The sequence below is a fragment of the Equus caballus genome, chromosome 22 (genome assembly GCF_041296265.1).
Source record: "Equus caballus isolate H_3958 breed thoroughbred chromosome 22, TB-T2T, whole genome shotgun sequence".
In the NCBI taxonomy this organism is placed as follows: Eukaryota; Metazoa; Chordata; class Mammalia; order Perissodactyla; family Equidae; genus Equus; species Equus caballus.
Window position 1 is genome coordinate 34,067,802 of NC_091705.1, and position 21,406 is coordinate 34,089,207.

Below are 21,406 nucleotides of genomic sequence, written 5' to 3' on the forward strand. Positions count from 1 at the left end.
GGCCTCTTGTATTGTTTTAGTTTATATTTCTTAGATTTATGGTGAAGGAGGTTAGTTTGTTGGTGTTAATTAGCCGTGGTAGTATGAGTGAAAGGAGCCCCATCTGAGGTGGGCGTGGGACATTCTCTCGGTCACCTGTGAAGTGTCAAACCCCCTCCATCCAAGTAGTCTGCACACATCCCTAAACACGGCCAATGTTAACTCACTGTTTACATTTTTCCTCTGGTGAATTACCTGTTCATGAACGTGTCTTTGAGCACCAGATTCTTGACAACATTTGTCAGATAGGATACACTCAGTCTGGGCACCTGAAAAGTTTCTTCATCTGGGGATTTAAAAAAGACCCTGAGGATAATATTGAACATACACCCTGGAGATGGATTGATATAAAAAATACTAGCCAGGGAGGTAATAGAATGCAATGCTGGGCCTTTGGAGTGAGACCTACTGGGGGTGCATTCCTGGGTCTGTTGCCTACAACTTGGGAGGCCTTGAATAAATTTCTGTGGCATCAATGTCTTCATTTATTTTAAAAAAACAACCCACAGACAACACCTGCCTAGTCTAACAAACATAGCTAATGAGGGCCAGCACCGGGAGTCACATTCTGGTCTCGGAACTCTGAGCCCTGGGCTGGGACCACTGTGCCCTGTAACCTTTTTGAGAAGCTGGAAACCATGGTCTGGTGCCACAGCCTAAGGCTTGCCTATCAGAACAGATCTTCAGACCCTTCCACTTGCTCATCTTCAGAAAACCCATGTGGCCCAGCCTTCTCCACAGACTGTGCCGCTTCCGCGAGAGGCGTATCAGTTAGCTCTTGTTGCATAACAAGCCACCCCCAAACTAGGTGGCTTAAAACACTATTTTTCATTCCAATTCTATGGGCTGGCTGGGTGGTTTTTTTGGGTGAGGCCAGCGGGTCTCTGCTGGGCTCTCTGATGTCAGTGGTCAGCTAGCAGGTCAGCTGGCAGTGGATGACCTAGAATTGCCTCACTCACAGACTGGCAGGTGGCCAGCCGCTGGGGCAACTGGAGTTTCCTTCACGAGGCCTCTCATACTCCAGCAGGCTAGCCTGGGCTTGTTCACGCGGTGGCCTGAGGGTTCCGAGTGCAGCAGGAGAGAACACCCCCCACTGTGTGGTTTTCAAGCCTCTGCTTGCATCACATTTGGTAACGTCCCGTTGGCCCATGGAAGTCCCATGGTTAATCCATATTAAACGGATGGCGAAATAGACTCCACCTCTGGATGGGAAATGGAGAATTTGTCACCATTTTTGTAGTCTCCCACACAGGCCTTCCCCCAAGCCTGGTCACTCTGTACCATATTACCCCATTTTACCTTCCTCATAAGACTTATCAACACTCAAAATTGTCTATTTGTGTATACATTTATTATCCATTCTCCTATCCCCTGCATAGTATAAGCTCCATGAAAGCAGAGGCCCACTCTAGTTTCTTCTCCTATATTCCTAGTGCCATGAACTGTGCCTGGTAGGCAGTTAGTCAGTGTATGTTGTCTAGACTTGTCTGAGGGTTGATAGCAGACAGGCAGGGTATGAGGGGGTTAGAGGAATTGGGATGTGGTTAGTGGATCTCATAGAATAAAATGAGTAATGTGAATGCATGGGTGAGTGACAGTTAAGTAAAGGTGTCCATGAGGCACTCAGAGCGAAGGCCTAAAATCCCTCTTAGGGCTTGTGGGTTCCTTCGGCAGCTCGGACCGCAGTGTTCCCTTCTCATGGATGGCTTATATTCACAGGCAGGACCTGCTGACTTGAAACACTTTGACCCAGAGTTCACCCAGGAAGCTGTGTCAACGTCCATCGGCTGCACTCCCGATACGATGGCCAGTAGCTCTGGGGCCTCAAGCGCATTCCTGGGATTTTCCTATGCACCAGAGGATGATGCCATCTTGGATTGCTAGAAGAGAAGCACCTGTGAAACCAGTGAAGACAGCTGGTATCCATAAGGAATTACCTTCAGCCGCTAGTAACAGAGACTCAAAGTAACAATGGCTTACATAAGTTTATTTTTTACCAGCACATAAAAGAAGACTGTGTTAGTGGTCCATGGCTGGTACAACAGGTTATCAGATACTCAGAGGCTTTGTGTATTTCTACTCTGCCATCCTTGGCAAATGGCTTTCAATAGTAGGATTGCTACATTATCTCAAGTTGGTTACTAGAGCTCTAGCCATTGCTTCTGTGTCCTGGGCAAGGAAAAGTGAGGAAAGGAGGAAAAGCAAAAGGGCACCTTTACAGAGCTCCCCCAGAAGCCCCACCTTTGTGGGGGCTTGACTTCTCCTTCCATCTCACTAGCCACCCATCCTACTGTATGGAGGCTGGGATGTGTCGTATTAGCTGGGCACATTACTACCCCTGATAACACAGGGATTCCAACACTAAGGGAGAAAGGGAAAACATGGGGTAGACAACCAGCACCTCTTTCCCAGAGGGCCTCTTGGTGTTTGGATTTTGATCCCCATGTGTAAAGTGACAGAGATGTGACAAGCCTATAGGGTATCCCCAACATCCTCACTTTTCTGTCGATGGTTTCTATGTTCTTTGTTGTGGGTGGTACTGGACTTTTGTTATTAGGTTTGTCTGCCTGGCATCTGAACCCCATCCTATATGCAGGGACTCTCCTACTTTATGAGCCTTGATGAGGGGCAATAACTATCTCCCCTTAGAGTGGAGCTGAAAATGCTAGATACTGCTTTCCCAGCCTCCCCTGCAGCTAGGGCCAGGCATATGGCCTAGGGATACACCTGCACCAGATGTTGACTCAACGGAGGGACTGGAAGCTCTCTTTCATGTTGTAGCTGTGGTAACAATACCCACAAAACCGAGCTCCTGGTATAGAAGTGTTGACTATGCAAATTGCAGCAATTGGTATTCAGTGGCGGCAGCAGTAGCTTCCTCATCAGATCTGTGCCGTGTGTCATTCCTGTCATCCCTGGGAAGCCTTGAACCTCACTCTCTAGCTTTCCTCATGATTTTGAGAGTTTCTGATCCTTTTCACATACTCCTTTTTTGCTGAAGTGGCCAAAGCCAGCTTCAGAAACCTGCCTATGCTGATCCAGTTTCTGTGCCAGACTCTTTCAAGTCTATTATCAATTTTCAGCCAAACAACCCCAAGGGAACTATTACATCCCCTTTTCACAGGGTCAGAGAAGTTGTTCCTTGCTTGAAGGTAGATCCTGACTCTCCCAGCCTCCCCTGCAGCTAGGGCCAGGGATGCAGCTTTGCCAGATGTTGAGTCAAGAGAGGAACTGGGAGTGCTGTCTCATGTGGCAGCTGTGAAACTATTACTGTCCACTTTTTACAGGGTCAGAGAAGTTGCTTCTTGCCTGAAGGTCACATAGCTAATAAAGGCCAGAGCTGGGAACTGGAGCCACAGAAGCTCTCACGTGTAACCTTTGTGGTCTGCCCCTCACTCTGGCCATTAGGTCCAAGCAGAATGACTGTCAAAATCTCTAATGAGAGCCAAGTCAGGAATTGGTTGGAACAAGCTAGGTGGTGGGAAATGGGGTCTTCCAGAGGAGACATTCAACTGGACGCTCATGGTCTGAGCCTGGCTGCTATGTTCGTGCTGTCCTCCACCCCACATGCACCTGTGTGATTGGCAGCTCTGAGGCCATGGGGAGCCCAGGCCTTGGACAGGGCTGGAGGCTGGTGCAGGCTTGGTGACCAGAGCCCTCGGGCCACCTATGGAGCTCCATGTGTTCAAAATTAGTCATTTCTAAAAGTGATTCCGACTGGACAGAATATGAGCACGTAACATCCCACGAATTCAGGACACCCTACACTTGTAGGATGGATCATGCTGCCTTATGTCAGGGAAAAGTGGCTTCTTTTTCACAAACCTGTGGTTCATCACCTACTTCAAGGTGGTCTTATTAGCTTTTTGGTTAGTGGACAAGAGGGGATGTTTCTTAACATCACTATGTGCTGGTGATTTTAATGCCTTTTCCTCTTAACTCAGCCCCACTCTTTCCTTCCATCTTTGTTCACCCAGCCCCTGCCCCAGGAATTATAGGGGCTGAAGCTGGAAGACCATGGAAAACACACCAATGGCAGACACTGACCTACTAGAGATCGAAGCTGGGTCAGGAAGAGCTACTCTTACCCTTTGACATGTGCTGGGAACTGTGCAAGAAACACTCTGATTTGATTTCTATCTTAATAGTGTCTGTTAATTGACAAATGTGGAACATGATGAGGGAGAGGCAAAAATTCCCCCAACTTCCCAAAGCAAAAAGCAAGACAGTGTAATTGTCAGAAACACGATAGCATTGTCGAAAGCACACAATCTGCTACGGATCATGAAACACAAAGGGGTTCTATCTGTTCTAAAACTGTAAGACCACAAAACTTTTACCAGGATAGAAAATAAAAATGAAGAAAAATGATGCTATTGAATTGCTCACACTATGCCTCTATTTACTGAGCACGTTCTGAATTTTATATGCATTATCTACAATGCTCACAGTAAGCCAGCATTTGGAAATTATTAACCTCACTTTACAGATAAGTAACATTCCCTCAGAGGTATTAAGCAACTTGCCCAAGGTCACCCAGCTGGTACAACGCACAGCCAGGAACTGAACTTGGTGGCAGCTGATTCGAGAACGCTTGCCCTTTCTACAACCTCCAACAGTGGGAGAAGTGCTCTGGGCAGGTACTCGTGGTCTTCTAGCAAACACTGACTGCACATCAGGCAGAAGGATCCCAAGACCGGTCCCAACCCTCAGGTGGCACGGCCTACTCTCTCTCCAGTGGGACTGCATCACTGCCATTGTTATCCCTAACTGCAGACTGTACTCATCCAGCTTTGCTCCCAAATACAGCCTCCCCACAATTATCCTCTTCCCCACTTTTTAACTTTGCAGTGACAGTAGTTGTGATAAAGCAACAAGAGTTGTGTGTGTGTTTTGAGATCCTAAAACCCCCACTACTATACATGTTGAAGATCCTAACAAACATAAACGTAAGCCAAGACTGTCAGAAGTCTCTGCTCTCCCGGGTTTGAGCCAGCGAGGCGGCAGCATTGCACACAAGTCCGCACTCTCTCAGGGCAGGCACGGAGCGCTCCCCTGGGAGACGGGTAGCCTGTTTGCAGTTACCGAAGCCTCGTTTCCCATTTTCATGGCGATGGCAGGGCAACCTGTACGTGTCGATGGCTATTTCGCATAAGCAGTTCCTTCTGCCAGGAACGCCCTTTCCCAGCCTTTGCCTTAGTGAAATACCACTCCTTTCACATCTCTGCTCCTTGGGGCGCCTTTCTGTCCAGCTCCTGCCCCTCACAGCTCTCTTCACAAAGTTTATATTTTTACCTTTTTTGTAGGATGTGGCCAGGTACTGACTGCCTGCCTAGGGACGCCTAAAGGGCGGGTTCAGCGGCATCTCCTGGGCCTGGCGCTGTGGCTCTCAGAGATGCGGGGCTAATCAAAGAGAACTCTTATTGCCATCCTCACCACTAACCCTGCCACCCTCCGGGGAAGTCTTCTCGGCCTCCCAAGGAGGCGAAACGCTCCTACATCACACATCAAGCCGCAACTCCCCAAGCCTGATGGTCTGATCCCGGGCCTGGGTCACAGCGGCGAAGCCCCGCCCTGCCCCGTCCCGGCCCTGGCGCTCTGCGCCTGCGCTCACGGGATCGAGGCTGGGACGTCCCCCCACCCCGCCGGAAGCCCTCACTATTCTCCTCACTCGGGGTGGAGCCAAGTTTGGACCTTTGGGACCTACCATTTTTATCTATCTATAATAATACCTAAAATTAAAGGAGAAAGTGAAATGGGTTTATGTTTGGCCTAAGGTAACCCACGTTCTGTTTGGATCTACCCCCAGCCAATCTAATGGTACTGTCCTGCATTGGCCCCGCCCACCACACCTGTCGCTCTAGGCGCAATGGCGACTTCCCGTTCTGTCGTCATCACGTCGGCTAGATCCCCGCCCTGATCCCCGCCTTCCTAGCGCGCCGCTTCGTCTCCACCGTTGCTAAGCGGCCTTGGATACCTGGCAGGGATGCTGGGAGGTGTCAGGTGAAGATGGTGGTCGCTGGGCTTCAGGTAAGAAGGGCTCCGACGCTGAAGGGCCAGCCGGGGCGTTGAGGCATCCAGGAAGCTGGCAAGGGCCTCGCCGGACTGTCCTCGGGGCCTCGGGGCCAGTCTTAGGGGAAAATCGAGGTCCGCTGGGGTAAAGTAAGCCGGCGGCGCAGATGCAGGCCCGGATCCTCGACCTCGGACGCGGCTCGAATCTCCGTCGCCTCCGGCTGGGAGATTTTTGGTCGTCCTGCTAAGTATGAAAGAGTCCTGGACGAGGAATCATAACATCTTACTTTCATCCCCTTTTGCTAGGTATCTTGCTGTTAGGAATCTGCCTTATGGCAAAAATAATTAATAGCAAAAGCAGAAATGTGTAAATTTCAGTAGTATCTATGTTGGCAAAAAATTGAAATGATGCCCATGAAGGCATTGGTCGAGTTCATTATGGTATAACCATGCGATAGATCATGTAACCACTAACCTAATCAAGAAGACATTTCTCTCAGAAAACTGGAGAAAGCAGAATATGATATTGCATGTACACATTGTGAAAACAAGCATGCACGTGGATGGAATTGAGCGTGAAAAGATAGCTGTGGTGGGATCATGGGTGATTTTTTAACATGACACAATGATTTTAAAGTTCAACTGGTGGAATAAATATATGAGACTAGCCAGGAAAATTCTAAAAATTAATGATAATAAGGGGGATTAGCTCTTCAACACCACCAGATACTGTAACATATTATAAAGCTATAGTAATTAAAATAGTATGGAACTGAACAGAAACCTATAGGCAGATAGAATATAAGAGAATTCAGAGTAAGATCCAATTTGTAGGGATTTTTTATGTAGTCAAGGTGGTATTTCCAGTTAGCATTGAAAAGATGTATTGGTGTCACGCGACTTTCTAGTAATTTAAAAAGAACAATAACAAAGTTCATTTTGAGCACCAAAATAAATTCCAAATGGACCAAATTTTAAATGTTAAAAAAATAACATCACAAAAGTACTGGAAGAAAGCATTGCAGGATATGTTTATAATCTTGGCATGGCAAAAACTCTTCTAAATATGTTATGCCATCCAGAAGCCAGAAAGCAAAAGATTAATGCTTTTAACTCTATAATTTAAAAATTTTTGTATGGTCTGCAGAATTCACTCAAACCAAACAAGCCACCAGAAGTTAAATCTAAAGACAAACAAACTTATGGAAGTATTTGTTTAATGATCAATTAGAAAAATTATAAACCCAGTAAAAAAATTATTAGAGCATATGAACAAGAAAATCAGAAGAAATATAAATGGCCAATGTACACAGTGAAATGTGGCCATCCCACTAATTTCAAAGTGCAAATTAAAACAATAATGAGAGGGGTTTTTATCCTATCTTATTAGCAAAGATGAAAATGATCGGAAATAGATAGGATTTTGTAGAAACAGAAATGTATTAGTGTTAGTGGAAGTAACAATTTTTGGGAGGGCAATTTGGAAGTAATTTACTTCGTTATTTAACAGGTAGGAATTTATTTTACACATATGCCAGGTGCACAAAAACATGTTCAAGGGTGGTGTTTGTAGCACTGTTTTCCTAGCAAAAATTTGGGGAAAAACACAGGTGTCAATCAGTATATGCCTAGTTAAATAAATTATGGTACATCCGTTAAATGGAATATTGAGCAGGAGTTTAAAAAAAATCTGGTAGATCCAAATGTACTGACATGGAAAGATGTGAAAGATACAAGGTTAAGTGAAAATAGTGTGTTGTAGAATAGTGCATGTGGTAAGATCCTATTTCCTAAATAAAACTATAAGTTAACGTATGTATAGAAAGAATCTAGAAGACTATATCCTACGCTTAATAGTAGTTAGCAGTAAGGAATCAGGTTGGAAACATGGTCTCCCACAAGGGTAGGTGATGGCCAGAGCAAGAGACAAGGCCAGAGCCGGGGTTACCGGCTTTAGGTTTCTGCATCTGTGATCATTCATTTCACTCTCAACCTTTGAGAATTATAGGGATTTCATAGCTAGATTGCAGCTGTATACCCTTTCTTGATAAATTAGAAGAAGTAGACTATTTATTCCTTTTGGGGTCTCTCTTTGGGAGTATTGTTTATTGTTTCCCTTTTTCTGATCCCTTCTTCTTTCCGTAAGGTAACCATGGAGAAAGAGCCTCGGAGCACCATTCTTTTCAATGCATACAAAAAGGAAGTGTTTACCACCAACAATGGCTATAAATCCATGCAGAAAAGACTTCGGAGTAATTGGAAGATTCAGAGGTGACCGTCTATGGTTTTCCCTTCTAAGTGATAATAATAACCTACTGGTAACACTGAAAAGTCTTTGTTTTCTTATGTGAGATAGATTGTTTAGGTGGGAGGAGCTCAATTTAAGATCGTTCAGAAGTAGATTATTAAAACATCTCTTTTGAAAAGTGGCAGTTGGCATATTATTAAGTTGTCCCCCAAATCACAAATCAAAAGTTGTTCTAATTATACACACACAACTTTTTAAGAGATTAGAGGCTTTCTCCATATTTTAACTTGGGTTAATGCTTCAGTTTAGGGAAAGGAAAAATGAGAATATCTCTCTGTCTTTGTGGGTGTGTGTGGTTTTTCTTAAGGGGTAAAGATGGGTAACCATACCAGCTAATGGCAGAGCTGACTGAATTAGTGGTTGGAGGCCTCTGTGCTCCAGCATGGTTTACCTTGTACAGCCTGGCTTGTAAGGAGCTCTTGAGCAGAGGCCGATGATTCTGGGGCAGGCCTGTAGAAGGGATGCTCAGTTTGGGAGAAAGGCTGGACCAGGACGTCTAAATCCCTTCATTGCTGGGCCTCTGCAGCCTCTGCTTCCATACAGTCTGGCGGCTAAAGTAATTCACAAATTGGTTTCAATTATGGATCTGACACTTGTTTTTAAAATCATATTTCTAGCTTAAAAGATGAAATCACCTCTGAGAAGCTAATTGGGGTGAAACTGTGGATTACAGCCGGGCCAAGGGAAAAGTTTACTGCAGCTGAGGTAAGAAATATCCCTAAAGAAGAAATGTCTTGAGATAGTTAGGAGCATGGACTCTGAAATGCTGGGTTTAAATTCGTCTTCACCACTTACTGTGTGGCCTTAAGGTAACCGCTCCGCCTCTCTCTTCATTATGGAGTAGTTGTGATGATTCACTGAGATACTGTGTGTCAAGTGCCAGACACAGTGCAGGCTATTTAAATATGAGCCATACTTCTTCGCCATATTTTTGCTTTGAAAATAGCAAAATGCCACTTAAAATTAAGCTCATTTTTATTTTATTTCATGAAATAGACAAAGAGTGATAAATGTAAAACCCAGAACATAAATAGCAAGCGTTGGCAAAGATGTAGAGAAATCGGCGCCCTTGTGCACTGTGGTGGGAATGTAAAATGGTACAGCCACTGTGGAAAATGGTATGGCGGTTCCTCAAAAAATTAAACATAGAATTATCTGGGACCGGCTCTGTGGCCTAGTCGTTAAGTTCTGCGTGCTCTGCTTCGGCAGCCCAGGTTCCGTTGCCAGGTGCAGACCTATTCCGCTCATTGGCAGCCATGCTGTGGCAGGCGACCCACATATAACATAGAGGAAGATTGGCACAGAGGTTAGCTCAGGGACAATCTTCCTCACCAAAGAAAAGACAGAAAGAAAGAATAAAGGTTAAAATGGAAAATTTTATGTTATGTGTATTTTACCACAATTAAAAAACAAAAAACCCAGAATAAAGCAAGAACCTTTCTCACAGAAACTTGGAAGTGCCTTGATGTTCGGGGAGGTCTGTGGGGAGTAGGGAGGTCAAGGCAGGGCGGGAGCAGTGTGGTCCTTAGACTGAGGCAGTCCAAGGTGTCGTGCTCTTAGTTTGGGTGAGGCCATGAGGAGGAGGTCCACAGGGAGGAGGACCACGGGGAGGAGGGGCACGGGAGCATTTCTGTTGTCCTTTTTCTTTCAACCTTCTCATCTGGGAAGGGCATGCAGATAGCCGTAACTGTTTGATGAGGTGAACTGAGAGAAGGAGCAGGAATTACTATTGAAGATGTGGAGGTGACCAGCTACCCCTACCGGGTGAGACACTCAGGGAGATGTAGCCTGCAAAGGAATATTTTATTACTTGTTGGGCTTTGGCTTCACACTCCACTATGGTTTCTCCCCGCTGATGTCCCTTCTCCACTTAGGGAAGCAAAGAGAGAGGTGACCAGGTCTTTGTCAAGGATCAAGCAGCCTCAGGAAAGCAAGAGCGTCCAGAGAGAGGCTCAGAGACCAGCGCCTGGCCCTTTCCCAAGAGGGGATGCGTGCCAGGCCAATCCTTACTCAAAGCTCTCAGGGATGGAAGGCAGAGACTTCCAAAAGATGGGAGTCCTTTGAGAGGCAGATTTAGTTCCAGAGAACTAAATTAGCCTAATAAAGTGTCCTCTCACTAGACCGGTCCCTGGCACCAAGCCTTCCCTTTAGAGGTGGAGTGAGGTAGGAAGGAAAGGGAGAAAAGTTTTTAGCTTCTTTCTAAAAACCAATATCCATTTGCATTTTTCTTTTTCTACTGGGCTGATCCTCTGGTGAGCAGAGGCCTTCCTCCAGGGCAGAGATCACTGCTTCCCTGGTCATTGCTGCTGGCCTTCTAGGACTAGTAAAGGGGTCAGCCCACCCCTCAAGGACTATATGATCCCTCTTTGATGTTGTCCTCCAGAAACTTGCGTGACAGAAGAGACATCATATGCCTGATATTAGATGCTAGAATCCAGCCAGACACTCTCCTGAATTTGTCGTGTTGCCCTGTTTCCCTTGATGACATTGGCTCATCACACTTGCTTGGTGGTATTCCGTCACCTCCCGTTGACCCTGACCATGCTTTCCAATTCCATCAGACCACCGTCCACCTATATTATAAATACCACCTTTATTACCCTGAATTGAAAAGCATAGATAATATAACCCACTACCATTAAAAAAAAAGTCAATGTCCTAACTAATGTAAAGAACTTAAAGGAAGATGATTTATAAAATAATATATATGCTTCAAAGTGTAAATGTTTAGCAGATACACACTGGAAGAATATGTGTATTTCAGTTTGTTAGTACTTGAACGTACATACACTAGAACACTTTTTTATTTAACATTTTGAAAAAAGGCTAAGTAACTATATAGAATCACCATGAACAGGACAGTCCATTGTGCAGAGTCCAGGATCTGTGAAGTTATGTCTTACTCAGGAGCAAGCCCTCTTGATGGTGTCAATGATTGCACTCTGTTTTTTATATTTAGGGGGGTGGAGAAGAGAAGGAAATCCAGGGAGTGCAAGAGCAAGAGGGGCCACGCTGTAGCAGCACTGGTCCATGCTGGACCAGTGGTTTCCAAAGTGGGGCGCCAGAAGGAAATTGTGTTTGTTATTCATATCTTTGTTATCCTTAAAAAATTTCCTCTTGGGGAGTATGTTTTATAATTATGTAAATACGTACTGTATATGCATATTAGAGTGCGTGTTCAATTTTTTTCTGATGGGATGTTTAAACAGAGTTGACTGGCTCTTGGTCTAGACCACCCTCCCCAGGTTTTGTCAGGCTGGCTCAACAAGATCAGTCCTAGATTTTTCTCCCCGCCCCAGCTGTGTGAAAGCAGAAGCGAGCTTCCCAAGAGAGAAGCAGACAACATGCGTTTCTCACTATGGCTGCATCGGTCAGTGACTTGAACAGAGCTCCTCCCTGGGGTGGTGGGAAATGCCTTTATCCCAATATCCATGGCTGGCAGTGAGGAGAAGGTGTGGTCTCGATCAGCAGTTGTCAGCCAGGGGTGATTTTGCTCCCTCCTCCCCTGGGGACATTTGGCGATGTCTGGGGAGGTTTTTGGTTTTCAGGAGAGGGTAGGTACAACAGGCATCGAGTTGGTAAAGACCAGGGATGCTGCTGATTGGAGGAGACCTGTGAGCAGCCTTTAGCTGGTAGTTGTCTGCTCTTGGTTTGCTGTCCAGATAGTCAACTTGGAAAATGTCAGTTCAGCTAGAGTAATTTGGAGCTTTAAGCTTGAAGCTTTATGCTTGGGAATTTTACAGAGAGAGTAGATTTTGTGTTATCTTCTATACATTTATATTTAAGTGCCTTATAGATTTGAAGTGTTTATTTTTCAGCTACTTATGGTCTTATTTATTTATAGTATTTTGGACAAAAGTCTTTTGGGTATATTCATAGATTGTTTTTGTCCTTTGTGTAGTTTGAAGTCCTGAAGAAATACCTTGATGGCGGTGGAGATATCCTTGTGATGCTCGGAGAGGGTGGGGAATCCAGATTTGACACCAATATTAACTTTCTCCTAGAAGAATATGGAATCATGGTTAACAATGGTAATTATTATTATTTCCTATTTTAATAGAGGCAGTAATTTCCTGTTTACTATTCATATTGTAGCTCTCTGGGCCTAACCGTACACTGGAAACAGCCCTGGGCTGTAGGGTGCGTGGTCAGCATCCTGGCCCCACTGGCAGTCTGACCCTTCTGGGCCCAGGCTTCTTCCACTTATAAAATGAGAGGAATTAGAGCAGAGTTCCAGGGTTCCGTTCGGGTCAAAGTTTTATGTGTCTGTAATATCAAACTTATTTCTGTTATCTAAAATACACCTTCCTCTCTTTTTCCCTTAAAGATGCTGTGGTTAGAAATGTATATTATAAGTATTTCCATCCTAAAGAAGCTCTAGTTTCCAATGGAGTCTTGAACAGGTAAGCGTGTTCAAAGCAGAAATGTCTTTTTAAATGATTCATCTTTCCTACGTGAATCTTCCTCGTCTCCTCTCACCCATTCTTTTCCCTGGCCCTTCTTCTTTTCTCACCTTTTTGTTTTATTTCGTTATAATTTATTTTATTATATTACTCCTCATCTATCAAGTTATATTCCTCTCTCATCTTTTGAAATCTTACTCCACATTCACTTTTTTGTCAGTCAGAATACATTTAGTAGCAAACAACAGAAAACCCTATTCAAATGGGATTAAACAATCAAGAGACTTTCTTGATTCATGTGATTGAAAAGCCCAGAAAAAGGTCAGGCCTTGGATATAGATTGATGAAAGGATTCAGGATATCATCAGGGCTCCAGTTCCATTTCTTTGCAGTTCTCTTCGTTCTGCCCTCCTCTGTGCATGGGCTGAATAGTTTTAACAGTTCCCCTATTCATACTGCAGGCCGCATCGTCTGGGTGGGAGAGCATGCCGTAGTCCCAGCATTCCCAGCAAGAGTAGTCCTGAGGTTTGCCCTGTTTGAGCTGGCCTAGGCCACATACCCATCCCGAACCGATCACTGTAGCAGAGGGCATGGAATGCCCTGATGGCATAGCTAGGTCATACTCTCTCCCCTGGAGCCTTGGGATGAGGTCAGTTTTTTCTGATGCACTGGATCCTAAAACATAATTGGGGGCTTTGGGGAAATGGGAAATGAATGCATGAGGGGGCAACATCAGGTGCCCTCTGTGAACTTTTCCCTATAGTCACAATGATTGATTCCACACTTGAACTTGCTAGATGCCCGGCACTCCGCTGGGTCTGACGATGCAGAGTCTAGGACGCGGGACTAGAATGTGGGTCTAGTGCATGGACCCTTCCCTTAGGACTCGAGAAAGAGGAACTGGTCACTGTTTTCATGTTAACTTTTGCAGGCTTCCCAAAAGAGGAGTACGTGTGGGGGTGTACCTTTATTTAATTTTTCAGAATTGTATCTTGAACAAGTGTGCAGAGTCCTTGCATCTGGTTCATACTTACTGTTAATGAATGGAGTCTGAAATTCCTAAATTTTCTCGTTTACTAGATTTCAATTCTTTTCTTCAAGGGAAATTAGCCGAGCTGCAGGGAAGGCCGTGCCTGGAATCATTGATGAGGAGAGCAGTGGAAACAATGCCCAGTGAGTGTGTTTTCCGAGGCCACCTGAGGAGGATGTGTTTGTCATTTTGAAGAGTTTTTTTTTCAACATGAAGAGTTTTCATTTTGATTCAAAAGTAATTCTCACCAAAAAGCCAATTTGAACAGTTCAAAAGGAAGAAAGTAGAAGTCCTCTGCTGTAAATCCATGCCCCTTTCCCAAAGATAATCAGTCTTAACAATATAATATTTAGATTTCTAGATTTTTTCCATATATAAATATATAGGTAGGTAATGACTAGACAAAACTTGATGTTTCTGAATTTATCTAACCAATCTCCTATTATTGAACCTTTAGGTAGTTTATAATATTTTGCTTTAATAATACCAGCTAATGTTTACTGAGCACTTATTATGTGACAGGCATGTATTACCTCCTTTAATCCTCACAACAGTCCTGTGAGCTGATAGACAAGATAACAGGGAGGTTAATTACCCAAGCTCATTTGACTAAGTGTCAGAACTTAGTTTCAAATCTGGACAGTCTGCTCCAGGGCCTGTACTCTTAACTTCCGCCCCATGCTGTTACTGTGAACACCTTTATATTTGTCATTATAAATAACAAAGCACAAAGTGAACATCTTTGTGTGTACAGTTTTTGTGCGCTTATGCTAATGTTTCGGTAAGCTAGATGCGAACATTGGAATTTCTGGGTCGAAGGTCTTGGGTTGATGCATTGCCGAATGTGGTACATCGCCAGTGGCCTTCCGGGCAGTTTGTAGCACTTACAGTCCCTGTGAACTCACCCCTTTTCCTCTCTTGCCAGCATGGAGTGTTCTAGTGAAAATGATGCCTCTTTATTTTAAATTGCATTTCTTTGATTATTGTTGAGTGGGATGGCCTCTAAAGTCTACTGGCTGATTGTATTTCTTCCATGAATTTCCTATTCACAGCTTTGTGCCCATTTTTCTGTTGCTGGTTTGTCTTTTCTTATTCATTTATAGACCTCCATGTGTTGCAAATATTTTTCCCAGTTTACCTTTGTACTTTGGGGTATTTTGCCCCATAGAAGTTGAACATTTTTATTTGGTTAAAGCATATGACAAAGCTCTAATAATTAAAATAATGTGGTACTAATGCAGAAATAGTAAAAAGTAAATAAAAATTAGACTCAGACTCAAAATATATGTGGAAGGTGGGGGTTATTAGTTTATAGTAAAAGTGACCTTTTTTTTTTGAGGAAGATTAGCCCTGAGCTAACTGCTGCCAATCCTCCTCTTTTTGCTGAGGAAGCCTGGCCCTGAGCTAACATCCATGCCCATCTTCCTCTACTTTATATGTGGGACGCCTACCACAGCATGGTGTGCCAAGCGGTGCCATGTCCACACCCAGGATCTGAACCGGTAAACCCTGGGCTGTTGAAGCAGAACATGTGCACTTAACTGCTGTGCCACCAGCTTGGCCCCTAAAAGTGACATTTTAAATTATCGGGAAATAGATGGCATAGTTTTGGCTATTTGGAAAAACATTTCCATTTTCAGACCATACCCCAAAATATATTTCAGGTGGATTAAAACTTTAAATATTAAAAATGAAACCATAGGGGCCAGCCCTGTGGCTGAGTGGTTAAGTTCGTCCACTCTGTTTCGGCGGCCCAGGGTTTCGCTGGTTCGGATCCTGGGCGCAGACGTAGCACTGCTCATAGGGCCATGTTGAGGCAGCATCCCACATACCACAACCAGAGGCACTCACAACTAGAATATACAACTATGTACTGGGGGGCTTTGGGGAGAAGAAGAAGAAAAAAAAAAAGATGGCAACAGATGTTAGCTCAGGTGCCAATCTTTGAAAAAAAAAAATGAAACCATAAAAGTACTGAAAGAAAACATAGGTCAATATTTATAATCTTAGAGTAGGGAAGAGCTTTCTTAGTATGAAACCAAGGTGAAGTCATAAAGGGGAAAAATGTGTGGCAACTTATAGAATTAACAGTTTTGACATTCAAGAATCACAGTCTAATTCTCGAGCTTTGTGTCAGCTCATCCAGTTGATGTAGGTAAAAGAACTGTGGGGTTAGAAGTTTCAGATTTCCTGTCTTGCTTGCAGGGTAACCCAGGATGGAGTAACTCTTAGCTTCTGTTTCTCTGTGTAATGGGGACAATGTTAGTCTTACAAAGTTGCTGGGAAACTCCAGTGAGGTCACACTGGTGACAGTGCTTATACCTTATAAGCTATAAGGCATAGTGACTTACCTGCTGTCGCGTCGTGACCTCGTCGGTAATTGTACCGAAGGGCAAATGGCCGGTTATTTGTTTCCTGGGTCATCCGGAAGCAGCACGGCTCCTCAGTAGGCTCTGAGACATGGATAAGTGATCCTGCCTCTTGCTTTGAAATATTTTGTCCTCTTGGAGCCTCACAGCCTCATTTAGCCTTGTGTTTTACTGTGTCCCTTTTCCCCTCTCTCTACTGTAGCCACATTCCCAGACTTTTCACCCAGCTCGTCTTACTCGTTCACACATGATCTGTAAAAGGGGTAGATGAAACTTTACTGAAGGGATGAGGAAAACTGATTCGGGAAGGAAATAATTTTAAACTTAAGCTGAAAACAATTTTCTCATGGTCTAAGGGAAAAGGGAAATTAAAATCTTTTTATGGGATTCCTTATGGGCCCTCCCCCACCTCCTCCCACCCCATGTTTCTAACTTTGTGCTCTAGTTTTAAGATTCCTGGTTCTCTCCATTCTGAGAGCGCTTCCTTCAGACAACCACCTTTGCAGAGCTCCAGCTTTCTTTCAGTAAAACGATAACCCCTCCTGCATGGGTTGGCCTCACCCCAGGATCTGCACCCCACCCTGACCCGCTCCATCCCACACCCTTTCCAGGTGCCCCAAGTCAAACAGATACTCTCCGTCTTCCTTAGGACAGTGGAGGGTGGAGGAGGGGCTCAGGGCAGCCCAGTGTGGGGTGAGTGCACGCCTCTGTTCATGTAAACTCTCAGCTGCTAACACACCCTCCCAGTGACGGGTGGTGATTCTTAGAGACGGCACCCGTCAGACCTCTGAGGAGGAGGAAGATGTTTACCTGTCATATGGAGCGGGCTCAATATGGCTCTAGCTCAGTTCAGAGAGGCCCCCTCTCCCCCACCCCTTCCCCACAGGGGCTAATTTAGTTCTTCCAGTTAGAATCATTTACACTTTCTGTTAATTTATATTCATATTTCTTAAAAATCTTTATTAAACTTATAGCTAGAGTTACACCAATTTTCGAGTTAAGAAACCAAAGCTTAAGGAAATTTTGTTTGATGATGAATTGCTCAAGAAACACTGAGATTGTGTTCAAAAATATTTTATTCATTTTTTTTTAATTTGAATGTTTCTTTAATTTCTTACAGGGCTCTCACCTTTGTCTATCCTTTTGGTGCCACGTTGAGCGTCATGAAACCAGCAGTGGCTATTCTGTCCACAGGCTCTGTCTGTTTCCCACTTAACAGACCCATTCTGGCTTTCTATCACTCGAAGGTACAGCCTTTCCTAGATATGGGTGGATATGTTGTTCTTATTATTGAAATAGTAAAAACTACTGTTTTCGGAGGGGTTTCATATATTTTCTCATTGGCCTTCACAACAGTCCTGCAAAGTAATATTTCAGTTATGTACATTTTACTTATGAGGAAACAATGGATTGTCCAGTAATTGATGGAGTCAAGATCTAAACCTAGCTCTTCTCATTCTAAATCCAAAGCTTTTCCACTACAGCATGAGGCTACATGAGCAATGAGGATTATAACTTTTTTTTTCTTGGTGAGGAAGATTGTCCCTGAGCTAACATCGGTGCCAGTCTTCCTCTATTTTGTATGTGGGACGCCACCACAGCATGGCTTGATGAGGAGTGTGTAGGTCTGCACCCAGGATCCAAACCCACGAACCCCAGGCCGCCAAAGTGGAGCATGTGAACTTAACCACTATGCCACCAGGCCGGCCCCTGGATTATAACTCTTAAATAACTTTTCATCCGGGCTATGACTGCGGGCTGTCCCCTCAGTCAGTCCATTCAGGGAAAGGTCGAGTTAACAAACCACACCCAACTGCATGGAATCACGCTGCTGTTATTTTAGTTTATTTCAGGAAAACACGTCAGAAGACTGCTTGTCCAGTTCTCATCCTGGAGACTCCGCAAATGTGGGAACAGATGGTCCCAGAGGACACAGCTCTCATCATTATGACCCCATTTTTCCTCTGCCTTTTAATTCATGTTTTGCTGTACTTGCCTTCATCTGACCACCGAGACAGAGTTCACCAGCTGACCTCGCCGATTTTCTCCAGAGACCTAGATGTCCCCGGTTCCTCACAATTCTATTTTTCTTTGTGGGACCTGGGTCTTATCTTTCCCTGCCATATTTAAAAGCTCTGACCTCATTTTATTAGGAAGTAAATAAATGTCTGTGCTGTGTTTGAAAGATGATTATTTAGACAAAATTCCTATAGCTATTATGGCAGGTAGCCTCTCCCTAACAGCTGGAAATACTGCTTTAAAATTGGTGTAAAGTTTTATTAAATGATTCTGAGTGCGGAAATAATTAGTTACATAAACCGTCAGTTTATAGCACAAAAGTAATGAGATATTCTTTTTAGGGGCCTCTGGTAGTTTAATACTAAAACTATAATTATTTGATTTGTGCACACAAATTTTACCTGGCTTAATCAGTGGGTTTTTATGGAGCATCTGTTGGGTTCAAAATTCTGTGCTAAGTGTGACGATTTGTTTAGAACTTATGAGATTATCATCTGCCGATTGCCTAGCCATTTAAAGCCTATTTTCTCCTCCTTACAGGCTTTTACCCTGCCTTATATAATCTTTCAGACAGGTTGTTGCCCGTCACTCGTAAGTTTGTGAGATGAGCCAGAGATCCCAGAGAGGGGGCCACTCTCCATCCTTTTGGAAGCTGTAATCAGAGCCAGGCTAGCCCTGGGGGATTCTGCCTCCTTGCAGGCCCATTGCCTTCATTGAGGTTATCACGAACCTTTCCAGGTCTTTGGTTTACCAGGATAGACTCGTTAATATCGAAGGAGCAAATCAGGCCTTGAGTAGACATACTCTTGTTTAATTGGAACAAATTATAGACAAATGCTGAAAAAGGAGCTGAAAACAATGGTAGAATGTCTGTCAGGACAGAGTGAAAGGTTAATGGAAGATCTATAATCTATTTGAAATAAATCAAGTAAGGAAAAGAAGATTGAAGAAAAGAAAATATAAGCCTAACTGTGAGTGTAGTGAGAAGGAAAAGTCCTTCACTCCTCCTGTATTTACTCACATCGGTGGATTCAAGTCGGACTCAGTCCATTCAGTCACTTCTCCGTTCTTCCTGTAGAATTCCACTAAATTCACTTCGTGTTCTCAGTAACTGATCTATTTTTAATGGTTATGGTGTAGTAATAGTATTATTTTCACATGAAAGCAATTGCATAACATGGTACAAATCAAAGTTTGCTTTGCAGATTTTGTTTTATTTATGGGAATTGTGTGTGTGTCTGTTGACGTCTCTGGCTTTGGTGTAATTCTTTCCTAGTGCCATTATAACTGTGCCTGTTCCCTGTATGTGATGTTGATAGGAAAACTGATTGCATTTTGTATTTTTAATATTGTACTGTTTTTCTCGCTACAAAAGTAATCCATGCTCATTGTAGAAAAATTGAAAAATAACAGATGAAGGCGGAAGAAAGAATGCCTCCCATTGCACTGCTCTGAGGCCACCCAGACTGGCGTTTCGATCATTTTGCCTACTTTTCCTTGTGCCCCATTTTTGTTTGTTTGCCTCGCAGGCTTTAAACTAGGATAGAAGTGCAGTTTATGGTGTACTTTTTTATTAGCCTAATGTTATGACAGAAGCATTTTCCCATGTTACTGAAAACCCTTTCTAATATATGATTTAACAACCGGGGGAGGTTCCGTTATTCTTAACCATTTTTCTGTGGTTGAACAGTTGGATTTACTTCTAGCTTTCTGTGGTTATGACTATAAAATTGCGCACAGAGCTTCTCTGTATTTCAGACGGCTTTGTTGCGTGTGTTGACAGTTTCAGCAACAGTATGTGAAAGAACTTATTTCACTGAAACCTGACCAACACTGTTAGTAGTCATTCTTTCTATTTATTAATCTGATAGGCAAAAATATTTTGTTTTGATTAGTTTAAAATTATTAATATTGAAAATTTTTCTTATTAACCAGTTATATCTTTTGTGAATTTTTTTTCTTTTTTTTTGAGGAAAATTAGCCCTGAGCTAACTGCTGCCAATCCTCCTCTTTTTGCTGAGGAAGACTGGCCCTGAGCTAACATCCATGCCCATCTTCCTCTACTTTATACATGGATGCGCCCGCCACAGCATGACATGCCAAGCGGTGCCATGTCCACACCTGAGATCTGAACCGGTGAACCCCGGGCTGCCAAAGCAGAACGTACGAACTTAACTGCTGCACCACCGGTCCGGCCCCTCTTTTGTGAATTTTTCATGCTCATGGCTTAGTTTTCCATTTGGATCTTTAAGTTCAATACTATTTTTTGGTACTCATAAATGTCTTTAATTTTCTCCAGATTATTTTTGGATTTATCTTGTTTTCCCTTCAAGGTTATGATCTTCATTTATAAGACAATTAATAATAGGAAAATGCTGTAGAACCAGTTCATAGTGCTTTTTGTGACAGTCAAATAGAAGAATACATACACGTCTAAAATCAGAGGCAGGTTAGAATGTAGTTATTATCATAGTTGGTATTTCTAGACCATTAAAATCCTGAGGAGAACTGGCCCTTGTTAGAATAGTAGACAGCTGCTCCCATGAGTGATGATAAGTGTTTGGAGACTAGGATGATGCATGCAGTGAGTTGGGGATCAGAGTATCTGATCAGAACTTTGTCATCGACAGAGCCAAGGTGGGAAGCTGGCAGTGCTTGGCTCATGCCACATGTTTAGTGATCAATATTTGGATAAAGAAGAAAACAGCAAAATCATGGTAAGCGTTTCTCTTTTATCGTATTAATGTATAATGTGTAAGCATGATTTTCATGTCATTTAAAAAAATACTGCCAGGTTCATCTATTCATTTAAAACCAGCTATTCAGAGCCCATTATATGCCAGGCACTGAGAGTACAAAGCTGAGTCAGGCAATGTCTACACTGAGAGAGAGAGTGAGAGACAGAGAAGTAAACCTAGAAGGATGTGGCGAGCATTTCTAAGCCAGCTTGAGGTGGGAGCTGACCCTGGAGGAGTGGTGAGGAGCAAGCCCAGCCAGGGCCTCCGGGCAAAGCCCAAGAGCTTGAAGTTTCTGCAGAAATCCATGGCGAGCCCTTGTAGGGTGTTCAGCTGCCTTGGACACAGTCAGAGCTGTGTTGTAGAAAGACACTCTGTAGGTGTACAGGAGGTGGAAAGGAGGAGGCAGCCTGGAGCCAGTCAGGAGGCTGGTAGGGTCAGCCAGGCAAGAGGGGAGGAGGACGGAATGAAGGCAGTGGAGGTGTGGATGA

At 43.8% G+C, this 21,406-nt stretch overlaps 2 protein-coding genes across 12 annotated transcripts in view; both read left to right on the top strand.

The window, feature by feature from the left end:
• Nucleotides 1-4,407, top strand: part of LOC100070683 (L3MBTL1, histone methyl-lysine binding protein) — a 68,131-nt gene extending 63,724 nt beyond the window's left edge. For all 9 annotated transcript variants that reach the window (XM_023626597.2, XM_070247565.1, XM_070247566.1 and 6 more), the window contains one exon: nt 1,759-4,407. In XM_023626597.2, the coding sequence (XP_023482365.1) occupies nt 1,759-1,923 (165 nt within the window). In that variant the 3' untranslated portion in view covers nt 1,924-4,407. The remainder of the gene's footprint in view (nt 1-1,758) is intronic.
• Nucleotides 4,408-5,659: 1,252 nt separating this feature from the next.
• IFT52 (intraflagellar transport 52) overlaps nt 5,660-21,406 on the top strand; it is a 32,384-nt gene continuing 16,637 nt past the window's right edge. Inside the window, exons 1-8 of one of the 3 annotated variants that reach the window (XM_001502899.6) lie at nt 5,660-6,069; nt 8,198-8,322; nt 8,977-9,064; nt 12,261-12,390; nt 12,687-12,762; nt 13,864-13,935; nt 17,282-17,408; nt 20,811-20,897. In XM_001502899.6, coding sequence (XP_001502949.2) covers nt 6,049-6,069; nt 8,198-8,322; nt 8,977-9,064; nt 12,261-12,390; nt 12,687-12,762; nt 13,864-13,935; nt 17,282-17,408; nt 20,811-20,897 — 726 coding nt within the window. In that variant the 5' untranslated portion in view covers nt 5,660-6,048. Of the gene's footprint in view, nt 6,070-8,197; nt 8,323-8,976; nt 9,065-12,260; nt 12,391-12,686; nt 12,763-13,863; nt 13,936-17,281; nt 17,409-18,004; nt 20,898-21,406 lie in introns of all 3 variants that reach the window. The other 2 variants (XM_070247575.1, XM_014735165.3) reach the window with 2 other exon arrangements.